The sequence below is a fragment of the Necator americanus genome, chromosome IV (assembly GCF_031761385.1).
Source record: "Necator americanus strain Aroian chromosome IV, whole genome shotgun sequence".
Classification (NCBI taxonomy): Eukaryota; Metazoa; Nematoda; class Chromadorea; order Rhabditida; family Ancylostomatidae; genus Necator; species Necator americanus.
Window position 1 is genome coordinate 32,268,733 of NC_087374.1, and position 21,784 is coordinate 32,290,516.

General features: G+C 38.5%; 3 protein-coding genes across 4 annotated transcripts; 1 reads left to right on the forward strand and 2 right to left on the reverse strand.

The window, feature by feature from the left end:
- Positions 1 to 46: 46 nt before the first annotated feature.
- RB195_003458 (uncharacterized protein) lies at positions 47 to 1,945 on the reverse strand (the record flags this gene model as incomplete). 2 transcript variants are annotated; one of them, XM_064201113.1, is made up of 8 exons in its annotated part: positions 47 to 120; positions 466 to 610; positions 668 to 818; positions 875 to 981; positions 1,038 to 1,093; positions 1,264 to 1,366; positions 1,530 to 1,705; positions 1,765 to 1,945. In XM_064201113.1, 8 exons carry the CDS (start codon positions 1,943 to 1,945, stop codon positions 47 to 49), a joined length of 993 nt encoding a protein of 330 aa, XP_064056994.1. The 2 variants fall into 2 exon arrangements, with proteins under 2 accessions (XP_064056994.1, XP_064056995.1); XM_064201114.1 differs by lacking the exons at positions 1,530 to 1,705; positions 1,765 to 1,945 and having other exon boundaries at positions 1,264 to 1,339.
- A 1,005-nt stretch (positions 1,946 to 2,950) lies between these two features.
- On the forward strand, positions 2,951 to 3,401 carry RB195_003459 (uncharacterized protein; the record flags this gene model as incomplete). Its single annotated transcript, XM_064201115.1, has 2 exons — positions 2,951 to 3,018; positions 3,194 to 3,401. 2 exons carry the CDS (start codon positions 2,951 to 2,953, stop codon positions 3,399 to 3,401), a joined length of 276 nt encoding a protein of 91 aa, XP_064056996.1.
- Positions 3,402 to 4,618: 1,217 nt separating this feature from the next.
- On the reverse strand, positions 4,619 to 15,130 carry RB195_003460 (uncharacterized protein; the record flags this gene model as incomplete). Its single annotated transcript, XM_013447793.2, has 7 exons — positions 4,619 to 4,697; positions 4,763 to 4,882; positions 7,394 to 7,506; positions 10,131 to 10,233; positions 10,308 to 10,402; positions 10,622 to 10,774; positions 15,068 to 15,130. The coding sequence occupies 7 exons, from the start codon at positions 15,128 to 15,130 to the stop codon at positions 4,619 to 4,621; spliced, it is 726 nt and encodes a 241-aa protein (XP_013303247.2).
- Between the last annotated feature and the right edge of the window lie 6,654 nt (positions 15,131 to 21,784).

A 21,784-nucleotide genomic window follows, 5' to 3' on the forward strand; every position in this document is an offset into this window, starting at 1 on the left:
CGATCTTGGGAACTCGAATAGCTTAGTAATTTTCGCGGGCGTACTCCTAAAGCGACTGATTTATATGATCCTCGTCTTTCTTACCCATACTTTCTGCTTGTCTTGGTAAGCTCGGCAAATCTGAAGTTATTGAAGTCTTAGTGATAGATCCAACTGATTTCAGTGCCAATTAGCGCGACTCTTAAATCCAAATATAGCGGGAACTTCAAAAAGAAGTTTCTCCGGATTCTAACGGCACACCTTGTAGGGCTGATGCAGCCAAAATTGGTTCCGACAATCAAGATTCTATGCTTAAGAACACTATGCACCCTTTTTCTAGGGAGATACTTGGCTTAATTAATTAATTAATCGATTTCTTCTACTTATTCTACTGTAACTATCATTATTACTTATTCTTTATTTATTCAACCCTTAGGCAATTGTTCCACTTACTTTTTTTTGTTTTGTCGACCACGTAAAACTCACCTTTGCCGTCGGCAGTCACTACAGTAAACTCGACCTCGTCTTCAGCATTTATTCTTGATACGAATCCAGCAATAACATTTTGTCCAGCGCTCAAGGAGTCTCGACATACAACCTCACCATTCTCGCTTATCGATCGAACATCGATCTAAAATCGATCAAGGATAGGTGTCAGTTTTTAATAATTACGTACATGAATGGATACCTTCCCAGAATTCCATATACATGTGACCATATCGTCGTTTGGATATGGTAATATAGCAGTTATGACACTTTTTGACTTGATACGCCATAATCTCTGATCTTGATTGTACATCCCCACAGTACCGTTGGCTAAGGCGTAACCGAAACGATTCCTTAACGGATTTTCTTAGATGCTTATCTTTAAGGAAGTCCAATGAAGCCTTGGTACTTGTCAAATCCTTGAAGCACTACGATAGCGTCAGTTTCCATGAGTTCAGCTCTCATCAGATCATTCTTGAAAATTCGAAGCTCACTATCCGGCGAGCCAATGATCAGCTAAATTAGTTCATTATTATTCTAGAAAATCCTACTTTTGCCAATTATTCCTGTACCTCCATCTCCCCGTCGCCATCAAAATCGCAGAAACACATCGTGGTCACCGAATCACCTGAATTACATTCAATTCTAGTAAAAAAAAATTAGTCAGAAATCATAATAAAGGCGGAGAAAGATCAGAATTTGAAGAATATATTTTTTTTGTTTTTTCCTTTTTTCAAAATTCTGTTTTTTTCGAATTGAGGATTTTTGATTTTTTGAAAAGAGTATTTATTAGCTTACCAGTTACCGTCCAATAGACATCTTTGCCAGTTTCGTCGAATCCCCAAATTGCGCAGTTCCCACCACAAAGAATCATACGGTCCCTATCGCCGAGTTTACCGACCTTTTTTGAGAAAAAAAACCTATTAGTTAAGGAAAAGAAAAGGAAGAGGGAAAGGAAGAACGCATCATTTCAAGGAAGAAAGCTAGATCTTTTCAAAATATTTTTGAAGATATTTTTCAATAGTGTCCGTATTGTGCTAATATTATACGGTATCAGTACTTACAATAAAACAGTGCACGCCATCAGGAATATCCCGGCGGAAAACAGTGGAGTTTTGGTGGAAATCATAGACCATAATCTGGCTTTCCGTTCCCACGACGATATAGTCGTATCCTTGACCAAATGGTACGGTAGTTATACATTTGATCTTCTCGGGAATATGTAAAGAACTCTCATTATCTAGAAAGAAATGGAGATTAATCAAATTCTTGGAGGGACAACTCGAAGAAAGTTCTTACTTCTTAGTATAATTTTGTTAGATGCACTGACAACGACCAACGTCTCTCGGGTATCCGGCTCGATCCGTGCGGACGTCGCACAATGAGGTAGAATCCGTTGATTAAGCGAGAAGCTAAACACGCTGGCCAACTCGAATGAGTCATTTCTGACCACCACTTGTTCTTCCGTTTCTTCGCTCATCTTCTAGGATCATTACATTAAACCTACGCGGAATCTAAAGAGATTCCGGGGATAATTTTGTCCTGTACAGAGCAGTCCAAAAAAATGCTTTGCGATAAAACTATGCCTACTTCACCTATTTGATCAACGCTACAAAATCCTAAATCAATTCATTTGCACCAAAAATTTCTACTTAGACTCCAGCATGGCAAACTCATGGCTAGAAGCTTGATTCAAATTTATTTAAAAGGCATCACCCCATGAATCTGGGATGGTATGGATTTCAGATGGGTTATGCTTATAAGGGGTCGTAGATTGTGGGAAAGAGAGTTCTTCCTAATTGTCGTAAAAACGGCCTGGAAGACGCGGCGCGCTCCGATCGAACTCATTGTGGAAAATAGCGCCCCGGAACGCTTGAAGCTGCATCTTCCGGGCCGTTTTTTACGGCGACCAGGAAGAAATGGGAAGGGTCACCCTTCTCCCCGTAATCCGCGACCTCGTATATTCCTTGAATATCACATCAGATCCGTGGGGTGATGCCTCGAAGTATTTATTTTTGCTTTCAAAGTTCACTATTCAAATAGTTGAAATGGATTTTTGTTGGATTGATGCGGGATGAAATTGCACATAGCGATCCAGAAGAGAAGAAGAAATCTCTACAATCAATGATTTTTTTTTTCAATCTTCCCTATTCGTTTTCTTTTTCATCACCTCTCCCATTTCAATTTTCTTAAAATCTTCATTCGCCCTTTTTTTTCTTGCCAACTTTCTTCCTTTCTTAATGAAGCTATTGATCACCCCCATATTAATGGATGGGACGAAAAGTAGCATACAAACCCTTTAAGACATTTATGCTTCCGAGAATAGCTGAAAAATCAAAAAAAAAAGAGAATCAGCCAAAGTTTTGTGATTGTTATCCTATTCTTATTGTTCATCTTACCAATTCACTAAATAACCAAAACCATTAGCTGCAAAAGTGAGCGTTGGTTTTTCCGCTAAATTTCTAATACTTTTGAAAAACGGGGAATGCAAAGAGGATGTTCTCAAGGACAAGAAAAAGGGGACAAATCTCCTGAAGCGAACCCAAACAGTGTGTTTAGCGAATTTTCAAAATACGAAGAATCCTAGTTCTGCTACTTAAATTGATAAATTAATTTAATAATCGTTATAACTGTGATATGATGGTGATTTAATGATTTTCTAATTAAATGTTAACTTATGTGCGTAAAAACTAACGAATCACTTAAATTTTTACTTACTTTTTTCCAGATATCTAGCTAAAGGAATGTTTAAAGATACCTTATTATTATTACGGTTATTATTATTATTATTATTATTATTATTATTATTATTATTATTATTATTATTATTATTATTATTATTATTATTATTATTATTATTATTATTATTATTATTATTATTATTATTATTATTATTATTATTATTATTATTATTATTATACCGAAAATTTCCATAAAGAAATGATTTGGAGTAGAAGTATCGAGAAACTATGTGGAGGAACAGAGAACCAAGCAGAGCGGCTCTCGAGTACCTGAACAGAGGATGTGAACCGGCGACACGTTACCATAGCAACTCGCACGAATGCACTACAAATTAGCGTTTTTTTTACGGATTGCTCGAATTTCCAGGCTTTAACGTTGACGTTAATTATCAGATTAAGGTGATTTCAAATGATTTCAATTAATTTTTAAAACTTTCTCAAAGTTGCTGTTGCTGTCTGTTTTTGCTTAATTTTTAGGTTTGCTCACTTTTAGATTTTTAGATTCACAAGATCAAATTTTACTGTCTCCCCGAATTGTTTTTGTTTACATTTCGGAAAACATTCTATGTGCTTCATTCTTCCTCATTGTCTCAATTTTTCTCAGTAAGGATTGTAAAAAGTCTTGCTTTTTGAGAAAGTAGAAATGTGCAATATAGTCGACGCCACCTCTCAGAAGAGTAAATATTCGTTTTATTTTGTTGAGGCAATCTCTCAGAAGGCCAAATCTCTTTTTTTATTGAAATTTTAAGCGAGCTCATAGGACAAATTCACGTTCATAAAGAACACTAATTTTATCACTTTCACGGATACGTCAATAAAAGTAGTGTAAGTGTGGTAACATTGAATTGACAGTATTGTAGGAATCCAGACTTCCAGCCTTGGTTAAGGCTACAATATGAGGATGTTCCCTGGTTGCTGTTCGAAGTTCACCAACACAGACCAATAGGAGGAAGGTGTAGCTCCTCCTCCCCCACCCAAACTAGTGGAATCGATAAATGTAAATCAGACAAATGGCTCAGTGATTGTTTATGACATCAAATAAAAATATATACAAGAGATAATTGTGGTGTAAATTCGTGAAAAAGGACGTGACATCTAACTAGGAGAAGCTATTACAATCGAAGAGAATTCCTATAACCGGAGGAAATCAGAGAAAATTCGAGAAGTACTCACTAGTAAAGCAGGTATGGATAGTATTAGTAAACAAATAGCAATAGAAAAAGTCATAACGTGTTCACTTTTAAATTTCTTAACGTAAAAATTGTATGCATAAGTGAACCCGATCTGACAGCCGAAACAACTACACGCAGCGGTTGTGATGATCCCGAACTGAAATTCTCCGTATTCGGAAAAATGATCTCGTATGGATTTTTCTTTGCATTTGCGAAGATGACGTGATCAATTAGCTTTCCTTATGCCCGACGTCGATTTCCACCACCACCACCACGTTTCCCCATCAGGCGGAACATTGCACAGTACTGTTTTAGGTCGCTGAAAAGTACAGTTTCGACCTAGTTACAGTACTCTATGGTATAATTAGTAGAACGAGAACTTACGTGACTCCAGCTTCAACAGAGCATTCACAGAATTCACCAGCCTCTCGTTTCCAGTTCACTTTTCTTGTACAATGTCGGAAAGAGTTTTTCGCTTTGTTCTCGAGAACAAGAGGTTGGCAACTGTAAGTTCGAATAATCCACCACTAGGTAGTCTATCCACTAAGTTTTCAGGATGAATTTAATTTTTACAAAGAAAAATAATGCTTAGAAGTGAACTAGGGCTTCCACGTCTTGTACAGCGAGGTTTCAGCCTGTCCAGAAAATTTTGATTATAACCCAGTTGACAACAGTTGTAGATGAATTAGTTAGATTTCTGAAGTAAATGCGTTACTATAAAGAAAATAACTCGACTGACTTAATCGACGGGCTGCTACGGAATCAATCGGAATATTCCATGTCCTGCAAAACCTTATATGTCGCCTGAACTGCCTATCCACGCTGAGTGCCCTCAGGTCCTCTTTCACCACCTCAGTCCAGAACTTCCGTTTTCGGCCATGTGGCTTCTTCCAGCTTGAACCCGACGAACTCCTCAGAACTCGTTGAAGAAGGCGATCTGCTGGTCTCCTTAATATATGAGCAAAGAAGCAAAGACGATTTTCTGTAGCCACTTTTGATGGCGGTGCAGAATGTTGACATTTTCCACATGTCATCCGCCGGTACACCACATCGACCTCCGCGTGAAGCTCTTCATTCTGGCATACTCTAGGCGAAAAGAACCAGGCAGCTATCTAAGCCGCTTTCTTTCCGTGCGGTCAAGCCTCTCCATAACCGTTGATGGTGCTGCCCAAGTCTCCGATCCGTACATCATGATGGGGCGAATTGTGGATAGGTAGACTCGCAGCTTGACTTCGTTGGTGATCGGGGTCGACCACAGGCATTTCGTGAGGGAGTTGAATGTGGAAACGGCATTAGCGCATTTTTGCTGAACATCTCTCTCGTAGCTGCCGTTGTTCTTCAGCGTACAGCCCAGGTAACAGAACTCATCGACGAGTTCTATCGGTTGTCCGCCCACCCTGATTCCCATTCGGGGTTTGGGAGAAACCCAAAAAAATATAAAATGTATAGAGTATATTAGAGTATAACCAAACCAAAGTGTTTCACATAAGTTTCCTTTCACGGTTGTCAGCATATTAACTAACAGCAATCTGAGTCTTATGCCAAAACAATCAACAATCTATCCCATCCACCGATGGACGAAGACTACTGACAAATCAGTTGACCATGTTATTGATATGTGTTGATATGTCACTGTTTACATAATATGTTATTATATTTATTTATTTATATGATGATGAACCTCTAGCTAGAAAACATCTTCAAACATTTCCAAGACTTCAAGGACATTAAGACGCTCGCTTTCAGTGTGACCCCCACTTGAGAAGAAAAAAAAACTTCGCGATTCTGCTGTGTTGTATGTTGGGCGGCGTAGCAGCCTACCATAAATAGCATCAGCAAAGACTGTAAGAATTCGTCATTGATGATTGCGCTACAGTCGGGATGATGTTGTTATTTACTCGGAAACACTTAAAGATTAACGCGTGAAGGACGTTTATGTTCAATGACACGAGCCGCATCCCCACACTTTTGTCATTGCAACCCTGCGATGAGATTTCGACTACTACTCGAAACGGGTTCGAAGTCGATGAACGACCTAACCGCCAACTCTCGATCACAATGAACATTGTTTGACAATAGGTTGATTGACGTCAACTTCATTGTAATAACGAATTCTTTGTCGAGAAAATCGAGAAAACACTGCTGAACTACGTTTTTGTGATAACAGAAATCACCTCCGAAGTGCACGCCAGAAGTTCTTCGACGGACAGCGCTTCTAAGGACACTGATCTATCAGAAGATTTAGTGCCGATAAAATGGTGACCAAAAAAAAAAACGACAAAAAAAACACGACAAGAAAAAAAATGAGGACGAACGATTGAAACCTGCTTCGATTCAGAACTTTCAAGATTTTTCGTAATTTTCCCCGTCCCTGTCCATGGTCTACCGATTGTCCGGCTCCACGGTAACATGAAAATGTTAGCCTATTTTGGCAACAGCCGGATTCACACTTAAAAATGCAAAAACTGGTCTTATGATAGAGGGTTTGGTTCCCTTTAAGAGGATAAACGATAAAGTCACTGGCGTATCAATCCACTTGGGATGCGCCAACACTTTTTACTGGAATTCGTAATCGTTGAAGTTTTGAAACGCGTGTTGGCCTATACAATGACTTGCCGGGGCCAGCCGATGATCAAGTTAGTGTTTTTGTCCTCTCAGACAAGTATGGTACCAATTTATCGACCCCGGAAGGATGAAAGGCTTGGCTTGCTTTAGGGCGGTTTCGAACCCTTGATTGTGTGGCTACAACGGACTGCTAACCGATTGCGCCACACCCGTTACTTGGTTTTCTTTGAGAGGAATAAAACTTTTCCTTCTGACACAAAAATTAGATTTAGCGAGCGCATGCGACTAGGTTGAGTATAAACACCAAAAATGAGTCATGAAAAACCGGTAGTCCAGCACTCAAACTTGCTTCAATATCTCATTTAGCACTTTTAAAATTATCATCGCATTTATTTACTAAACTAATGTTCTATTAAGCAAAATAAGTAAAGTCCATAAAACTGCACTTACTTCTTCTTATCAAAACAGAATCCTTTAGCGTTCTTCGCCAGGAAACAGTCCTTGATGCATTTGGCGAATTCACCGGCAGCACCTACTATGTGCTTGATTGGGGCAATTATTGACTGAAATGATACGAGATGAAAACTCTTGAAAATATATACTATAGGGAAGATTGTACCCAATGATAGGAGTGGTAAGCTCCGCCCACTAGCTTCATCGCGCATCACAATACCGTATGTTGTGCATCTATGACAACTTCACGCTTATCATTCGGTTCATATACATTTCTTAAGGAGAGAACATGCCCTACTTTCTTAAACGCATCACCCCACGAATCTGAGGTGGTACGGATTTCAGGTGGAGTATTCGGATACGGCATGGTAGATTAAGAAGAGGGGGCGATTCCGTCCATTTCTTCCTAATTGTTGTAAAAAAACGGTCCGGAAGATACGACTTACGTTCCGGCGCACTATTTTCTACAACGAGTTCGATTGGAGCGCGCCAGCCTTGTGCACAAGCCGCATCTTCCAGGCCATTTTTTACGCCAGTTATCAGGGAATGAACGGAATCACTCATCTCTCCTTAATCTATGATTCCGTATACTAATACTCCACCTGAAATCCGTACCACCTCAGATTGGTAGGGTTACGCCTTTGATTTTCTTCGGATATCCGAGCCAGCTTAGGCTACTACTGGGCCGGATTTTCAGATACTATCCACGATGTAAACATGAGAAATTAAGTAGAATGGGAGTTTAGGGGAAGATGACCAATCGTGCAAATTTGCAGATAGAATTATCTACGTAAGAGGCTGGAAGGGAGGGAGTTGAGAAAAATAAATTCCCTTAGTGATCATAAAAATCAATCCGGATATTTGCGGAGTTCAAGTGGATGACGAGGACTTGCGCCCCGCGATTGTTGATTTCATTAGAATCATACCGAAGGTTTTTCTAATGTGGAAAAAAGAGAAAATGAAAGGAAGCAGGAAGTGAAACAGAAACAATTTAAACCTGCTGTTAAGTTAAACATTAAAGAAAAATTGCAGGTGTAGAGCATATTTCCAATCGATTACAAATTAAACCATAGGTCAGTAACGATTTTAAAGATATATTAGAAGTCTACAATCTTTTCACGTAGGAGTTCAAATGTTCTCAAATCTTGGAATCTCAACCTCTATTTAGCCCTCTGAAGACGGCGAAAGAGCCGAAACGTCAGGCTTATAAGGATCCCTTTTAGAAATCTCATAGGCACACCAGTAGAAATAATCTACTCTCGATCTCCCCTAAATCTATTCTGTCAACTTTGATATTACTTTACATTTACTTATTTACTTACTTCATATTTATTTATTTATGTTTAAGGTTAGTCTTCTCTCCCTAAAGAGCTTTAGAAGAGAGTGACCACAAGTGGATTATATCGGTAAAGGCGAAATGATCCATCGTTTCCCCATGTACTGCTTTTTATTCCTTTTCTTCGTTTGTTCTGGTCGGAATAAGGGAATCCAAGAATCCTGAGAATGGGAACGAATTAGCGCGGACCCTGGGTCTAACAAAAACTCGCAACTTATGCAGTTCTTCTGAAGTTTCACTCTGCTAGCAGTAGAGTAAACCGCAAAAAACCGGGCGGTGGATTACAAGATCACCGGCTATCGATAGTTGCGAATCAATGAGAGGGGTCACAGCTGATGCTATTCGCTGCTTCTTTCAGGTTTCAGAGTTTTTTTTTTCTCCAGAGTACTGCAGAATTTTTTTTTGCCGAACTCTCAGCAAAATATAAAATCCTTCTTCACTAACTTCATAGCGATGCATCTAGAAAACTGTTGATATTTAGAACAAAAACTTCTTCTTTTTTAGAAACAAATACCGTGGCTTAGAAAGAGAAAATGAACTGGTTTCAATATAAATCCAGCAAGCATCACATTACGCTGGTGAGTCGAGAAAATAAAGAAGAGAAAATGATAATTTTCTATAAGGTAAAGGATTGGATGGTAACAGTTGCCAACTCCAGCGTTTTGATTCCAAAAATCCACTGGAAAGATGCGCGAGCAGTCGCTGTTTTGGAGCAGAGGATAGAAGTTGACGAATGAATAACTCTGAGGAGAGTTATCACTCGAGTAGCAGTGAGTTTCAGCTCATTTTCTCCTTCGATTTTTGTGTACTTTGAGCGTGAAAACAAAATTAAGTATGCTGCGTCGGAAGAATGTTCTTTGTCAACTAAAAAGACTAACTAACTAAAAACTTTCCTTGTCAACTTTAAGAAAAACAAATAAGCTTCCATGCAAGCACCAAGATCTTCGCCAAAATATACCTTATTGGTAAGGAAACCTTAGATCACCCTATAGACTACTGGAATCCATATAGTGTACTATTTTCACACTGTAATGCATAATTTTCATAATCGTCAAGTTTTCGAAGGTGTTAAGGTATCCGTGAACAATCAAAACCTCTCCAAAGATAATTCTTGATGTTCAGAACAAGTCTTTCACGTTACAGTATCCGTTTTTTCTTGTCACGATCCTCTATATTCTTTTGAATTTACGGCAGGCAATTTACGATGAAAACCTAGCATTTTCGCACGAATATCTTCACTCAACCATTACACGGTTTTTCTTTCGTAGGAAATACCTCTTGTTCCACCTGCTTGCTCACTCTTCATTCTTTTATGACTGCCGGTTTTCTCAAAGATTAAAGGACGCTCAAAACTCTTTTCACTGCCAATAGAAAGAATGTTTTAGGAAAAAAAAGCACCTGCATAGCTGCAGACTGGTTGACGATGCGATTCTCACCGATGGAGAACAGTTTGAGGATGTTAGTTTTTGGGATTTGTGGCCCATTGGCATCGGGCACGCACCTAGAAGAAGGACAGAGATTTGCAAGGTATTCGAAGGGTGGAGGGCGGATTATCCTGGACAATAGTCGTCTTACCCTTCCACTTTTTGCTCGAAACAGGCTAGGAATCCCTCAAGAATGTCGTCTTTGTCGTCGAAGCATTTTCTCAAATCACTCGGGCGATTTGTGATCTGAAACGCGGGCGGATAGGGATTTTGTATTTGACTTTCGTATAGCTGGTATGTGGACATGTACATAGCTGTAGCTTGGGCAAAATTCGAGTAAATAAATAAATAATAATACTGCATTATGATATTACGATAATACATTTAAATATTGCATTAATGGTACCGTGGCATAGCTGAAATTGCCTAAAGCGTAGACGCAAAAATATTTCGAACTTAACTTACCGAGCCAAATTCAGAAAAACATGGTACAGAGCATTCTTTGGCTTGTGCTTTCATTTCTTCCGTACATTCTCGTTGTTCCGCGCATGAGCATTGTCGTACCGTTTCCCCGGCGATGCGTGATTTCAGGAACACATCAGCACCTTGACTGGCTACCTTAAAAAAGTATAATTAGATAGATCAAAAAGAACTCTCTGGAAAAGAATACATCTTCCTTGACACGATTATCTTCCACTAAAATCGCTTAAAAACGATAATTTTGGATTCCCGAAGTCCACATTGAAATCCCCGACGATTTCCTATGGTTTTCGTTTGTTTAGAGCTGCAACGACGAGTGAACCAAGCAGAAAAAAACGACGTTCACGTTTTTCTTTCCTTTTTTCTGGGATTAGCATCGTGTACTGTGTAACAAATGTCGCATAACTGGTTTTCAAACGTTTTCAACCAGCGGCTATGCAATCGGGGAACCGAAGGATTATAGGAGCTTATATACACACATGCAAGAGATTCAAAAAACGCCAATACATTCCAGCGAGTTACTGTAGTTTGGCAGCGATGGACGATGATGGATTTGACGTGTTGACGTAAGAACTTTCGAATGCGATCAATACGTATTTTATTCGTTAGATACTGTCCATAGATCAGCATCAATAACGATATTGCGCCGCATTCGACTTCACTTCGGCTGATTCAAAGCGTTTGAGCTGGGTGTGGTCTCAGAACTCGTTCAAATCCACCAAAAAAAAATCCACACCAGTGGTTTTGTGGTCGGTTCTGCGTCTCAACACAGCACAGTTAGTTTCAGTTTCGTTTCTCCATCAACTGAACTGAAAAACTGAAGAAAATTTCCCAAATTACCGTAGAAGAAGAAGAGGATGATGATGGTGAATGTGTTTATATATTAGAGAGGAACGTCACGGTTTTTTGTTGTGGGTGTCCATTTGTCCTAAGAAATTTTTTTGCACAAAAATTTTCAACGCTTCAAAATTTGGCATCTACCATTGGGAATTTTTTTCCATAGAGCAGAATTTTTGCTCTTTATCGTCTGCCCGCTCCTTTTTCAGGAATATCCCTACTCTCGTTCTCGAGAGATTGAGAGAAAGTATCGATCCAGAGTTTTATAGATTTCTTTCCTCTAGCTAATCATCAAGGAAACAATTTTACAGGTAGCCAAAACGTTTTGAGAAGCTTGACATTTTCTTTCGGTTCCTAATAGATAAGAGGATAAATGACAGACAAATATGACATTATCAGAAGCCAAAGGTTACAGAAAACATTAACGACAGCCACCCTAAACTGATCTGCTTTGCTTCGTTGCGAATCACATTGGTTCCACCACAGAATTTACAGGATTTTAGCAAAGAAACTATGCAATGAGCATGATTTTATGGCATTTACGATCATTCAACGGTTAAACGATGCGGAAGACCGATCGTACCGGCATTGAAGCGCACCTTGAAGCGAACCTGCCTTGGCAGCCAGCACGTTTCAACCGTGAACAAATCTTATGTTATTTGAAGAAGAAATTCACATTCGAATTCCTGAAACCGGACGTATTTAGTTGGGAAATCCATAAAATTAGATTTATCCCCTAAATTCTGCTCCTACAGAGTTGGTTGGTCCTAAATTTCCCGAGATTCACAAATGAATTCCGATAGAACGTGTTCGAATCACATTAAAATCAAATCTGCCAATTACATTAAACTACCACCACCTGAAAAAAACAAAAAAAAACGTATGGATAACATTTGTAAACGACGAATTCTATGGATCAACACAAAAATACTAACAAAATACGATTTACTAGATCGAAGATTACGGATCGATCATCGAAAGGAAATGTTGTTGTCAGGAAAAGGAAAGGAAAAAATTCTTTATTTTTGACAACCTTTTGGAATTTATTTTCACTCTCACTCTTTCTATTTTCACTCTCACTTTTATTATTTTTTAAACTATGTGATATCAAATTAAATTAGCTGGATTATGGCCTAAAGATCGTATAATATCCAATATCCCAAAAAAGAACCATTACTAGTTCCTGGAATAAATAAAAATAGATAATAAAATAATAAAGCATTATTTAAATATTTTATTTAATTATTTATGAAAGCCGGGCATATCCTAAAACTTATGCGATCAGAGATGCGAGATGTGATGAGCTCAAGAGCAAGAGGTGATCATAAATCGCATCGTCGCTGCTCCTAGCCGGTCCTAAACAATATTTACTAGTAATTGTTTATTAGGAGATTATGTGTTGTGTACAACAGTAGCGATATTACAGAATTATTAGGTTAACTTAGAGTTAATTGTGTAAAAATCGTAGATATCAACTCATTTTCAACATTTCAACACGCGTTACACCACTGCCTGAACGCTATTAGCCGCCGATAAAGAATATCCCACTTTTCGTTCTTTGGCCGTACTTTAAAATTTTCAATGATCTTTTCGATTTTCCCATTTTTCTCGCACATGACATCTGATGATGATATATCCGTTTTTCAAAGATCACAAAACACTGTACGTGATCGCTGGATTCGATTCACGGAGAATTCCCGCCGGCCGCTGCGAATTATGGTGGTGGTCGCCTAAAGTGTAGTGTGAAACCACACACAGCAAATTAACGTGACATTAGCGCTCATTGTAGTTTGTAGTTGGACGAGTTTTCCCCTCAACATTAACAGTTTTTCCGACATACCACGATTCGGTTATATTTGTGTGATAAATTAGTGACTTTTTGTGGTTTGTAGTGTGTTTACGCCGCGCCGTCCTATTGGAATTTTACTCGGTTAAATGTTTATTTTCTTGGAGAAGATTAGTCTGTGTAGACAAAAAAGAGCAGTTCACACCATCTACTCATTAATATTTCATATTTATTGATTATTGATTTATAGGAGATATTTTGAAAGGATCCCCAGATTTTCTTACTTCAGACTTCGTTTTTTTTTAAATTTATTTGTATTTTCTTTTGGCTATTAATATAGCGAGGAACTTATCTTTATTAAGTGAAGATCAACTATTTAGTATCAAAGTCAAGACATCCATTAATACTGCTAATAAATCGATAAACGATCCTATGATCTACGTGAGAAATCACGGTAAGAAAAATGAAGAATAATAGTACATGAAATAACTTCAAGTATATTAATCCAGCATCTTGAGAAATTTTTGAAATCTCAATAGAAATGTTCTTATTTCTTCTCTTACAGTGAAAGAGAAAAGTAAAAAAAATTTTCTACAAAAAAATGAGGGTGAAAATCTTTCGAAACTAATTTTTTCCGAAGCAAATTATGTAGTTATGAATGAACCTCAAAAATCTCAGAGATATCGTAATCAAAACGCTACATAGAACCGAAAATAATGCAAAATTCATTGTTTCTACAGTTTTTACGATTTTAATTAATGAAACCATAAAGGCCTTAAAGCCTTGAAATTTAACTCTCCTGAGAACAGATATTGGATAGAAAAAGTGCAATTTCAACTGTTTATAGGTTTCTCAACCTCTATTGCAGTACTTTCTACAAGTGAATTTTTTTTTGCAAATAAAACGGGTTCTCAACTACCTCAGAGGAGTGAAAAGGTCATTTAAAACAATGATTTTTTTGAAAGATCAGAAAAAAAAGCTCTCTTATGAGAATGAAATTTTTCATTTTACGAAACTACAGAATTAGCGCGAAAATCCTTCGAGGTATACGCCAGGATGGATTCTCTTAGCCTGGTTTGTCAATAGTGATTTTCAACGAAAGCGAAATGGATAGAAAATAACTACCGTAAATGATACCGTAGATGAGGGTCGGTAAAATTAGAGAAATAAATAAATTTAAAATCTTAGCAATATCGCTCACTTACTACTGAATGACTTTTAAATTATACTTATTTACATTTTTACGTGCAAGCGCCGCCCACCAAATTACGATCCTAAAATGAGAAAAATAGCGTAATTTATGGAATTAAGATTAGTGTACTGAAAAAATATAAAGGCGTCTAGGAAGTTCTGAAGTGTTTGATCTGTATTTGGATGAATACACCTTTGGAAATGGATTTGATCCTTGGGTCAAAATGAACGATATCGAGGTTGATGGATGAGAGAAATAGTTCTGCCAGTCCCTAACTTCTTTTCGTTGATTTTTTTGAGCTGGGGATTTTCGCGCAGGGAAGGAACGAGGTTACTGCAGTTACTGTAGGAAGGAATTTGTATTATTCTTATACATTATAAGGAGGATATTATTAGTATTATAACTTTAATATATTACAGGGATTATTATATTGTAAGATAGGATTTAAGTTAGGATTATAGGGAAGATTAAAGGAGATGAAAAAGAAACCAAATAGAGGTCAAACGAAAATTACCGAATTACCTACAAAAATGGCCCTTTTTTCATAAATTGAGCAAATAAATCCTACGGTAACAAACAAATCCTGCAGTAGTAAGCTGTAAATGAAGTAAATTACCTGATCAACAGGGTCAGCTTGAAGTTTGAGAACCGAGAAGGTGAGCAGAAGAAGCGGCAACATGTCGTGTGTGTGTGCAGATGTAGTGTGGTATTGTTGTTGTGTGTGGGTGTGTCAGCGCGCGCGACCGACGATTTCACCGCTGTGGTTTTCGCCACCACGGCTGAGCCGGGCACCGCCCACACCTCGATGATCCACACCTGGAAAAAGGACGAAATCGTCGAAAAAAACCCCTCGGAGATATTTGAAGCAGCATTCGGACACAGAGCGTTCAGGCGAAATTTTTTTTGATAGGTCCCAAAACGATTTGCTCAAGGACTTGAGGCCAGGAGAAGCAGAAGCGACATGGCGACACGCAGAACACATAGATCATTCACATAGGCGTTAGCATTTTGATCTATATGTATCGATCCAAATCCAGTTATCGAATCAACGAACTGCTCTGCCGAAAGGAATGGTTTTTTTTTTCATTTTTTCCCCCAGAAATGTTCTAACCGTCCTCTCTGAATATCTCATTAAGTGTTAACGTCTAACTTTGTTTTTTTTTATCATCAGTTCACTTTCAAAATTCAACTATTCACCCAAAAATGCTGACTATTCGACAAATTCGATGATGCAATCGTTCGGCGAAACTGATGTTCAGTGAATAACCATGAAAAAACGAGCGAATCGAGTAATTCGTGTTAGGCAACCAGCTACGGGAAAACCGTAACCGTGTATGATAAGGAATCGTTGCTATTTTTAGCTGAATTTTTTTTTTGTGCTTACTTTCTTTTGTGTTAAATTACAATGTGGATGACATTTGTGGTAGAAGGTGCGGTGTGGGCGATTTTTTCTTCCCGTTTTTGTAAAAACGTCACACTATGCTATTTGTGATGAATTTCGAATTTCCCCGAGAAAATTGTCAGAGAAGCATTGAATGAACTATTTTAATATGTGTACAGTAGCCATGGTGACTCTTCACTAGAAAAGGCCCTATAATTCCCAGATCCGAGTTTTTTCTTTCGTTTTCTGGAAGAGGAATTGTCGTGGTTACTGTATTCTCATAGCCCCGTTAAATCGTAGCGATTATGCTTTTCATCTTGTCGCCTGAAGGGATTTTTTCAGAGTTTAACATCCACAGTAATACACGGTGCACCTTAAATTCAAATGGCTTCGAACCAGGTGAAAAATAGAAAAATGGCCGCAGACCCCTAGCACATCACAATAGAACCCACTGTTGGGTTCTATGCATTGTTGTGTTGCGCGTGAGGAAAAAAAAACAGAACCAAAAATGCACCAGAAAGGCAAAGAAAGGAAAAAAACCTTACATAAGAATACAAAAACATCACTGAGAGCAACACGACAGAGGAAAAGCCATTAAAAATATAGTCGGTTCAAAGCTACCTGAAATTCGGCGCATTTGCTTAAGGGTTTATGGTCTTCAGTTGGAGGGGCTATCTTTATCGTTAGCTTCACTAGAACTGCAACAGTCATTGGTGTTAGCGATGGTCCCGATCCTATCTCAACCGCTACGCTCCACATCCCCGCTACGCGCGCACCCGCCTACGCAATTGCATCTGGCTTCAGTTCATTTCGATCCGACTTTAATCCTAGAGGGTCTCATGTGTGCGAAAGTTAAACGGATCGGAACGGATTGTCAATATGTTCGGCAGCTTTCCTAGTTTTGCTGCATTCTCTCAAACAAAATAATGAGGAATTTGGAGACGAAAACCCTATGCAGCCACCGCGAACTCACAAACGATGCAAAGAAGATTCTCATATATTTGCTGTCGCATACAAGCTCACAGAAGTCTGCGAAATTGCGAATTGTGTGATCTATGTGTCAAACTACCACTCTGTGGGCGAGTTTTCGCGTCGCAGTGTGTCTGTAAAAAGATTATGATTTTTAATGATGGGGGTGATAGCCGATAAATTCTAAGAATTGAACTACAGTAATTTTGAAGCGTGCGTACGAGTTATTTTGTTATTTTGTTTTATTTTATTGTTTTGATTTGTTTTGTTTTTTCATTATTTTTTCCCCGCTAATTTTGAAGTCCATGGGCATGTACTTGTGCATTGAATTTGTCGTGAGGACTTTAACGGACCACTTCATATCAATCTGGCCGTCCGGATTCTCGGACTTTTCTTTTAAAAATAAAATCTATGAAATTATTATCATTATAAATGTAGCACAGTTTATGGATATCAGGAGAGGACTCTACATAACCGTAAGTTCATCTAAAGAATGATGGATGTTAGAAGATTGCCTCAAGAAATCCGCTTAATTTTTTGAACTTCATTTTAACATTTTTTAAATTCGTTATTTCGAAAATTCGCTATTCTTGTTCTGATTCTATTATATTTCTTCTACGATAAGGGCACGTGCTGTATTACGAATTATGTGAACAAAATTGCACTTTCGTGCACTTGTGACGGTACCGAACCAGGAATTTCGTTTTCGTCTTAATAGCGATGGCGACGAATGTATTATTTCTGTAGAAATATTGAACGGGAACCTGGAAGTCGCTGAATGTTTCCAGAAGAGGAACATGTCCAGTTGAATTTAGAGATCTATCAAAGTGGGCTAAAATTCCATTGAGAGCGCAAAAATTGTTCTCAACTGCGAAATGCGGATTGCAGTGAAATCAATTCTTAGGACATTTTTGGTACTTTTTCTTCGTTTGAGGTACTAAGCCGTATGACTTAGCTATTCGCTTCCAGCTTAAATTTATTTGGAGAGTTCGCTAAGTCTAAAGCATTAGTGACTCCAGCTCTACCTTCTTTTTTTCTCTTAATAGCTTTGGCCTACATATCATGGATTATCGAGAAATATTGCTTAGGTTTTAGATGCCTGTCTAACTCGGCTATTCTGACTTTCAGCGATGGTCTCTCGATTTGAAGAGAAAAAAATAACCGGAGATTAAAAGAGTGGAATAATAACTAGAACAGAACCTAAGAACCTTAGAAGAAAAACGAAGAAACCTAAAAGTAAAACCTCAAACGACTCTGAATTGAAGTGAACTGCATTTTAACATAGCGGTAGCTCATGAAATGTACTCAAATGAGAAATGCCTTAACAACCGTTAAGGACGGTTTTTGTGCTCTCCGGATCGTTTTTAGTGCTCGGAAGTACAGTTTGATTGAAGCAGTATTGCGCCCTCCACTTCCTCTACTACCTTTTAAAGGCATCACTCCACGAACCTGAGGTGGTACGGATTTCAGGTGGAGTATTCGTATACGGGATGGGAGACTATGGAGAGGAGGGTAACTCCGTACATTTCTTCCTGATTGCCGTAAAAAATGGCCCGGAAGATACGGCTTCAGGCGTTTTGGCGCAGTATTTTCTACAGGGAGCTCGACTGGAGCGCGCCAGCCTTGTGCGGCGCCGCATCTTCCGGGCCGTTTTTACGGCGATTAGGAAGAAATGGACGGAATTACCCCCTTCTTCATAGTCTTCCATCCCGTATACGAATACTCCACCTAAAATCTGCACCACCTCAGATTCATGGGGTGATGCCTTTAAGTGCGCTGCGAGTTGCCAACGTCTCACTATCTGTGATAAGTTGTATCGTTGGGGAGACTAGATCACGTGATGTTGTTTCACACGCAGTTGTTTCTGGACTATTAGAGAGTGTTGAGTTCTGCTTCATTCCTTCCTAATCCAACTTCATGATTGCAGCCCTTTGCCATGATTTTATCATGCGCTTGAGAGAATTTTCAGGATTTTTTCTTTTAAAAATACGCTTATGTCGTGAATAGACTACTGACTACTCGAAGTATGCTTACACGGATACATGTTGAGGTTTTTCAAGTCCAGACCTTGAGCGGTAGGTAAATAGCGCTCCTCAGCAAATATGGGAAAGACAATCGACAGGATTTGCTGTATGTTTTCGGGATGAGCATGGATGTGCATCAAGTGCTTTGCTGATTTCCATGTAAGTACCGCTCTGATTCTTTGGCTTTTCATCGTTTTTTTTTTATTTTGTGATGAAGACAAAGGGCTCCCTAATTAATCCGCTTTTGATACGGTAACGTGGTCAACTTCAGATACTCAGAGCCGTTTGAGGTTTACGAACTCATGTTTAGCCTCTAAGTGAGTTGCGGGGATTAGCCGAAGTACCTAGTTAGTGTTCCTGTCCTCACCGAGGCTGGAATCAATCCATGCATGAACCCCTCGAGTATTAAGGGATCAGTTTTCCTGGTACAAACCATGGACAGTGCTTACGCAGGTGAATCCCTTCTCTACCGCTGCCCTACACCTGAACTGAATACTTTGTGTTAATCGCTTCGATGACTGCAACACGCTTCTTTCCCAGTCGAGAAAATACTAGTTTCAATTCTCAAATTTCCAAAAATCCAGAAAATAGCGGAGGTTTGGTGAAAGTCTCTTCCTGGTGACAACCTTTCTTACATCATAGATGAAAATTTCTGTTTACGACCTACAAAGCGTAGATTTGGTTTTCGGATCCGCACACGACTGTGCCCCATCCATCTACCCATACAGAAAATTCGTCATCTGTGAACCGCAGTGATCTGATCTTCGACCGACAATTCGATCAGCCGGCCGTGAACATCTCTTTTGTTTCGTGTGTCGACCTTGTCTCCAACATAGTTTTCGCCAAAGAGCGCTTTGTACGCATGTTACATAGTGTAGGAATGACTCAAAGTGCATCTAGGGCACAACAGGGACGAGGAATCAGCGATAAGGTGATCCAGAGATTTAAAGAGAAGAGGTTACAGTGAAATATAACTTATTAGCAGTTAACCTCCGAAAGTACTACTCATCTCCTTTTTAGTCGTTAAGATTCACAAAGTATTACAACCACATATATCCGTGAGTTTCTCGTTCGTTCTTCCAAGAACTCAAATTGTAGATTTTTCTAGAGAAAGTATTATAACTTATGAGTACATGTCTATGTGCGCCTAGTTGGGTCAACATGAGCTGAAGCCCGGCGCAGTTACGCAAGCGGCTGCGGTTGAAGCGGCGCGGTGGAATGAGCGGTTACGAGCGGATGTGGGACCGCCGCGGTTCCACTCGCCCTGATGTATCCTGTTCCAATGTAAAAGAAAAAAAAAACTCAGATTTGTTCAAAAAATCTTTCAAAGGAGTATCTTACGAGAAAAAAAAACCACAGTAGCAGAGTGTATACACCAAAATCTGGGATTTTTTTTTTTGGATTCTTGAAATCTTACTTGTTGTTTTTCCCCCTTCCCGTGGGGGGAAGAGTCAGGATCGGACTGAAATGGTTGGATTTTGAGCTCTTTAGAGATTGGACGAAATTTTCCCATCGTTATTGGTTCACATTCCATTAAATCTTTAAACTTCTTATGCAATGTATTTCGATATAAATAGAATTATCATCAAGTAAATCATAAATGTAATTTAGCAAAATCAATGTAAAATATATAATTGCATAATTAAATATCAGTATGAAATATATAATTATATAATTAAACACAAATTCAACACGACTAAGAGCTGTCACTAGAAAGAGATCCGAAGTTGAAACTCTCGCACTTTTCCTACTCTACAGTATTTCTTACATAATTATTACAGTTAAATAGGAATAAATAATTTTTTGTTACAATATATCCGAATATTAGATAAATTGTCACAGTGTCATTTATTTTTATGCCATAAAAAGAGTCGGTGAAGCGCTTTTTAGTGTAGAAAATACACTATGTAGATTTTCTTTTCATTATTTAATGGTTTGAATCTAATTTTAAATTTTTTCCTTTGAGCTCTGTAAACATATCCAAAATATCAGTTGTTTGTGAGGTTAGCTGAGCAAAGACAGCTTCCGACATAACAACTCCAGGATGGTTCGAGGATTATTCCATAAATACCTTCGGGCGGCTACCCGAAGCGTATTTTCGCTCCGGTATAGCAAACATAAGTCCTGTGTTTGTTTGACTGTGCACAGAAGGAAAAGCGATACAATTCCGAGTTTGTTGTGAAAGCGGTCAGGTCATGACGAACTAAAGCCTGCTGCAATTGTATTAACGGCTGTGCTTGAGGTGGGGCGGTGGGACCCTTACCTACATACATATATACGTTTACAACTCGATCGGACCTAGCCAGGGTCCCACATCGAATACGATCACTGTTTGGCAAATTGCAACAGATTCACGTCGTTCTGATCCAGATATATCCTTTCAACCAATATCAAAATTTATAAATAATAATAAAACTCTGCAAAAAACACTAAAAATCAATAAATAATAATATAAATAATCAAGCAATGTTAAAAAATATCACTGTTTTTTTTAAATTAAAATTAACAGCTGTTTATTCTTGGTCTAACTTTGCGCATCTTTCAGGATATTTTCGTGTTTACGCACCTAAGACTGCATATTGCCGACAAATTCCTACATAAGTTGCACCCATTCTGTATCAATTTCTGTGGTGTCCATGGATGGAGTTGAATTTATCTGAAAATCCATTTTAAAAATGTAAATTAAACTACGTTGATAAGTTGATAGATGGCTTTTCCGCCTCGACTTCTGTTTACTTCCTATTCCGCTTTTTTTTTTACAAATGTCTTACAGCGAAAAGTCAGATGATAAGATGTAGAAGAAGGGTACAGAAAAAGTAAACAAGAACTCCTAACAGGTTTTACTAGTTTTTTTTCTTTCTTGAGAACATTTCCGAAAAACCCATAGACTGTAACGTTGGGTGTTTGGGGGAAATTTCTTTGTGTGGAAGTTGTAAAATCGAATTTCGCGGAGTGTAAA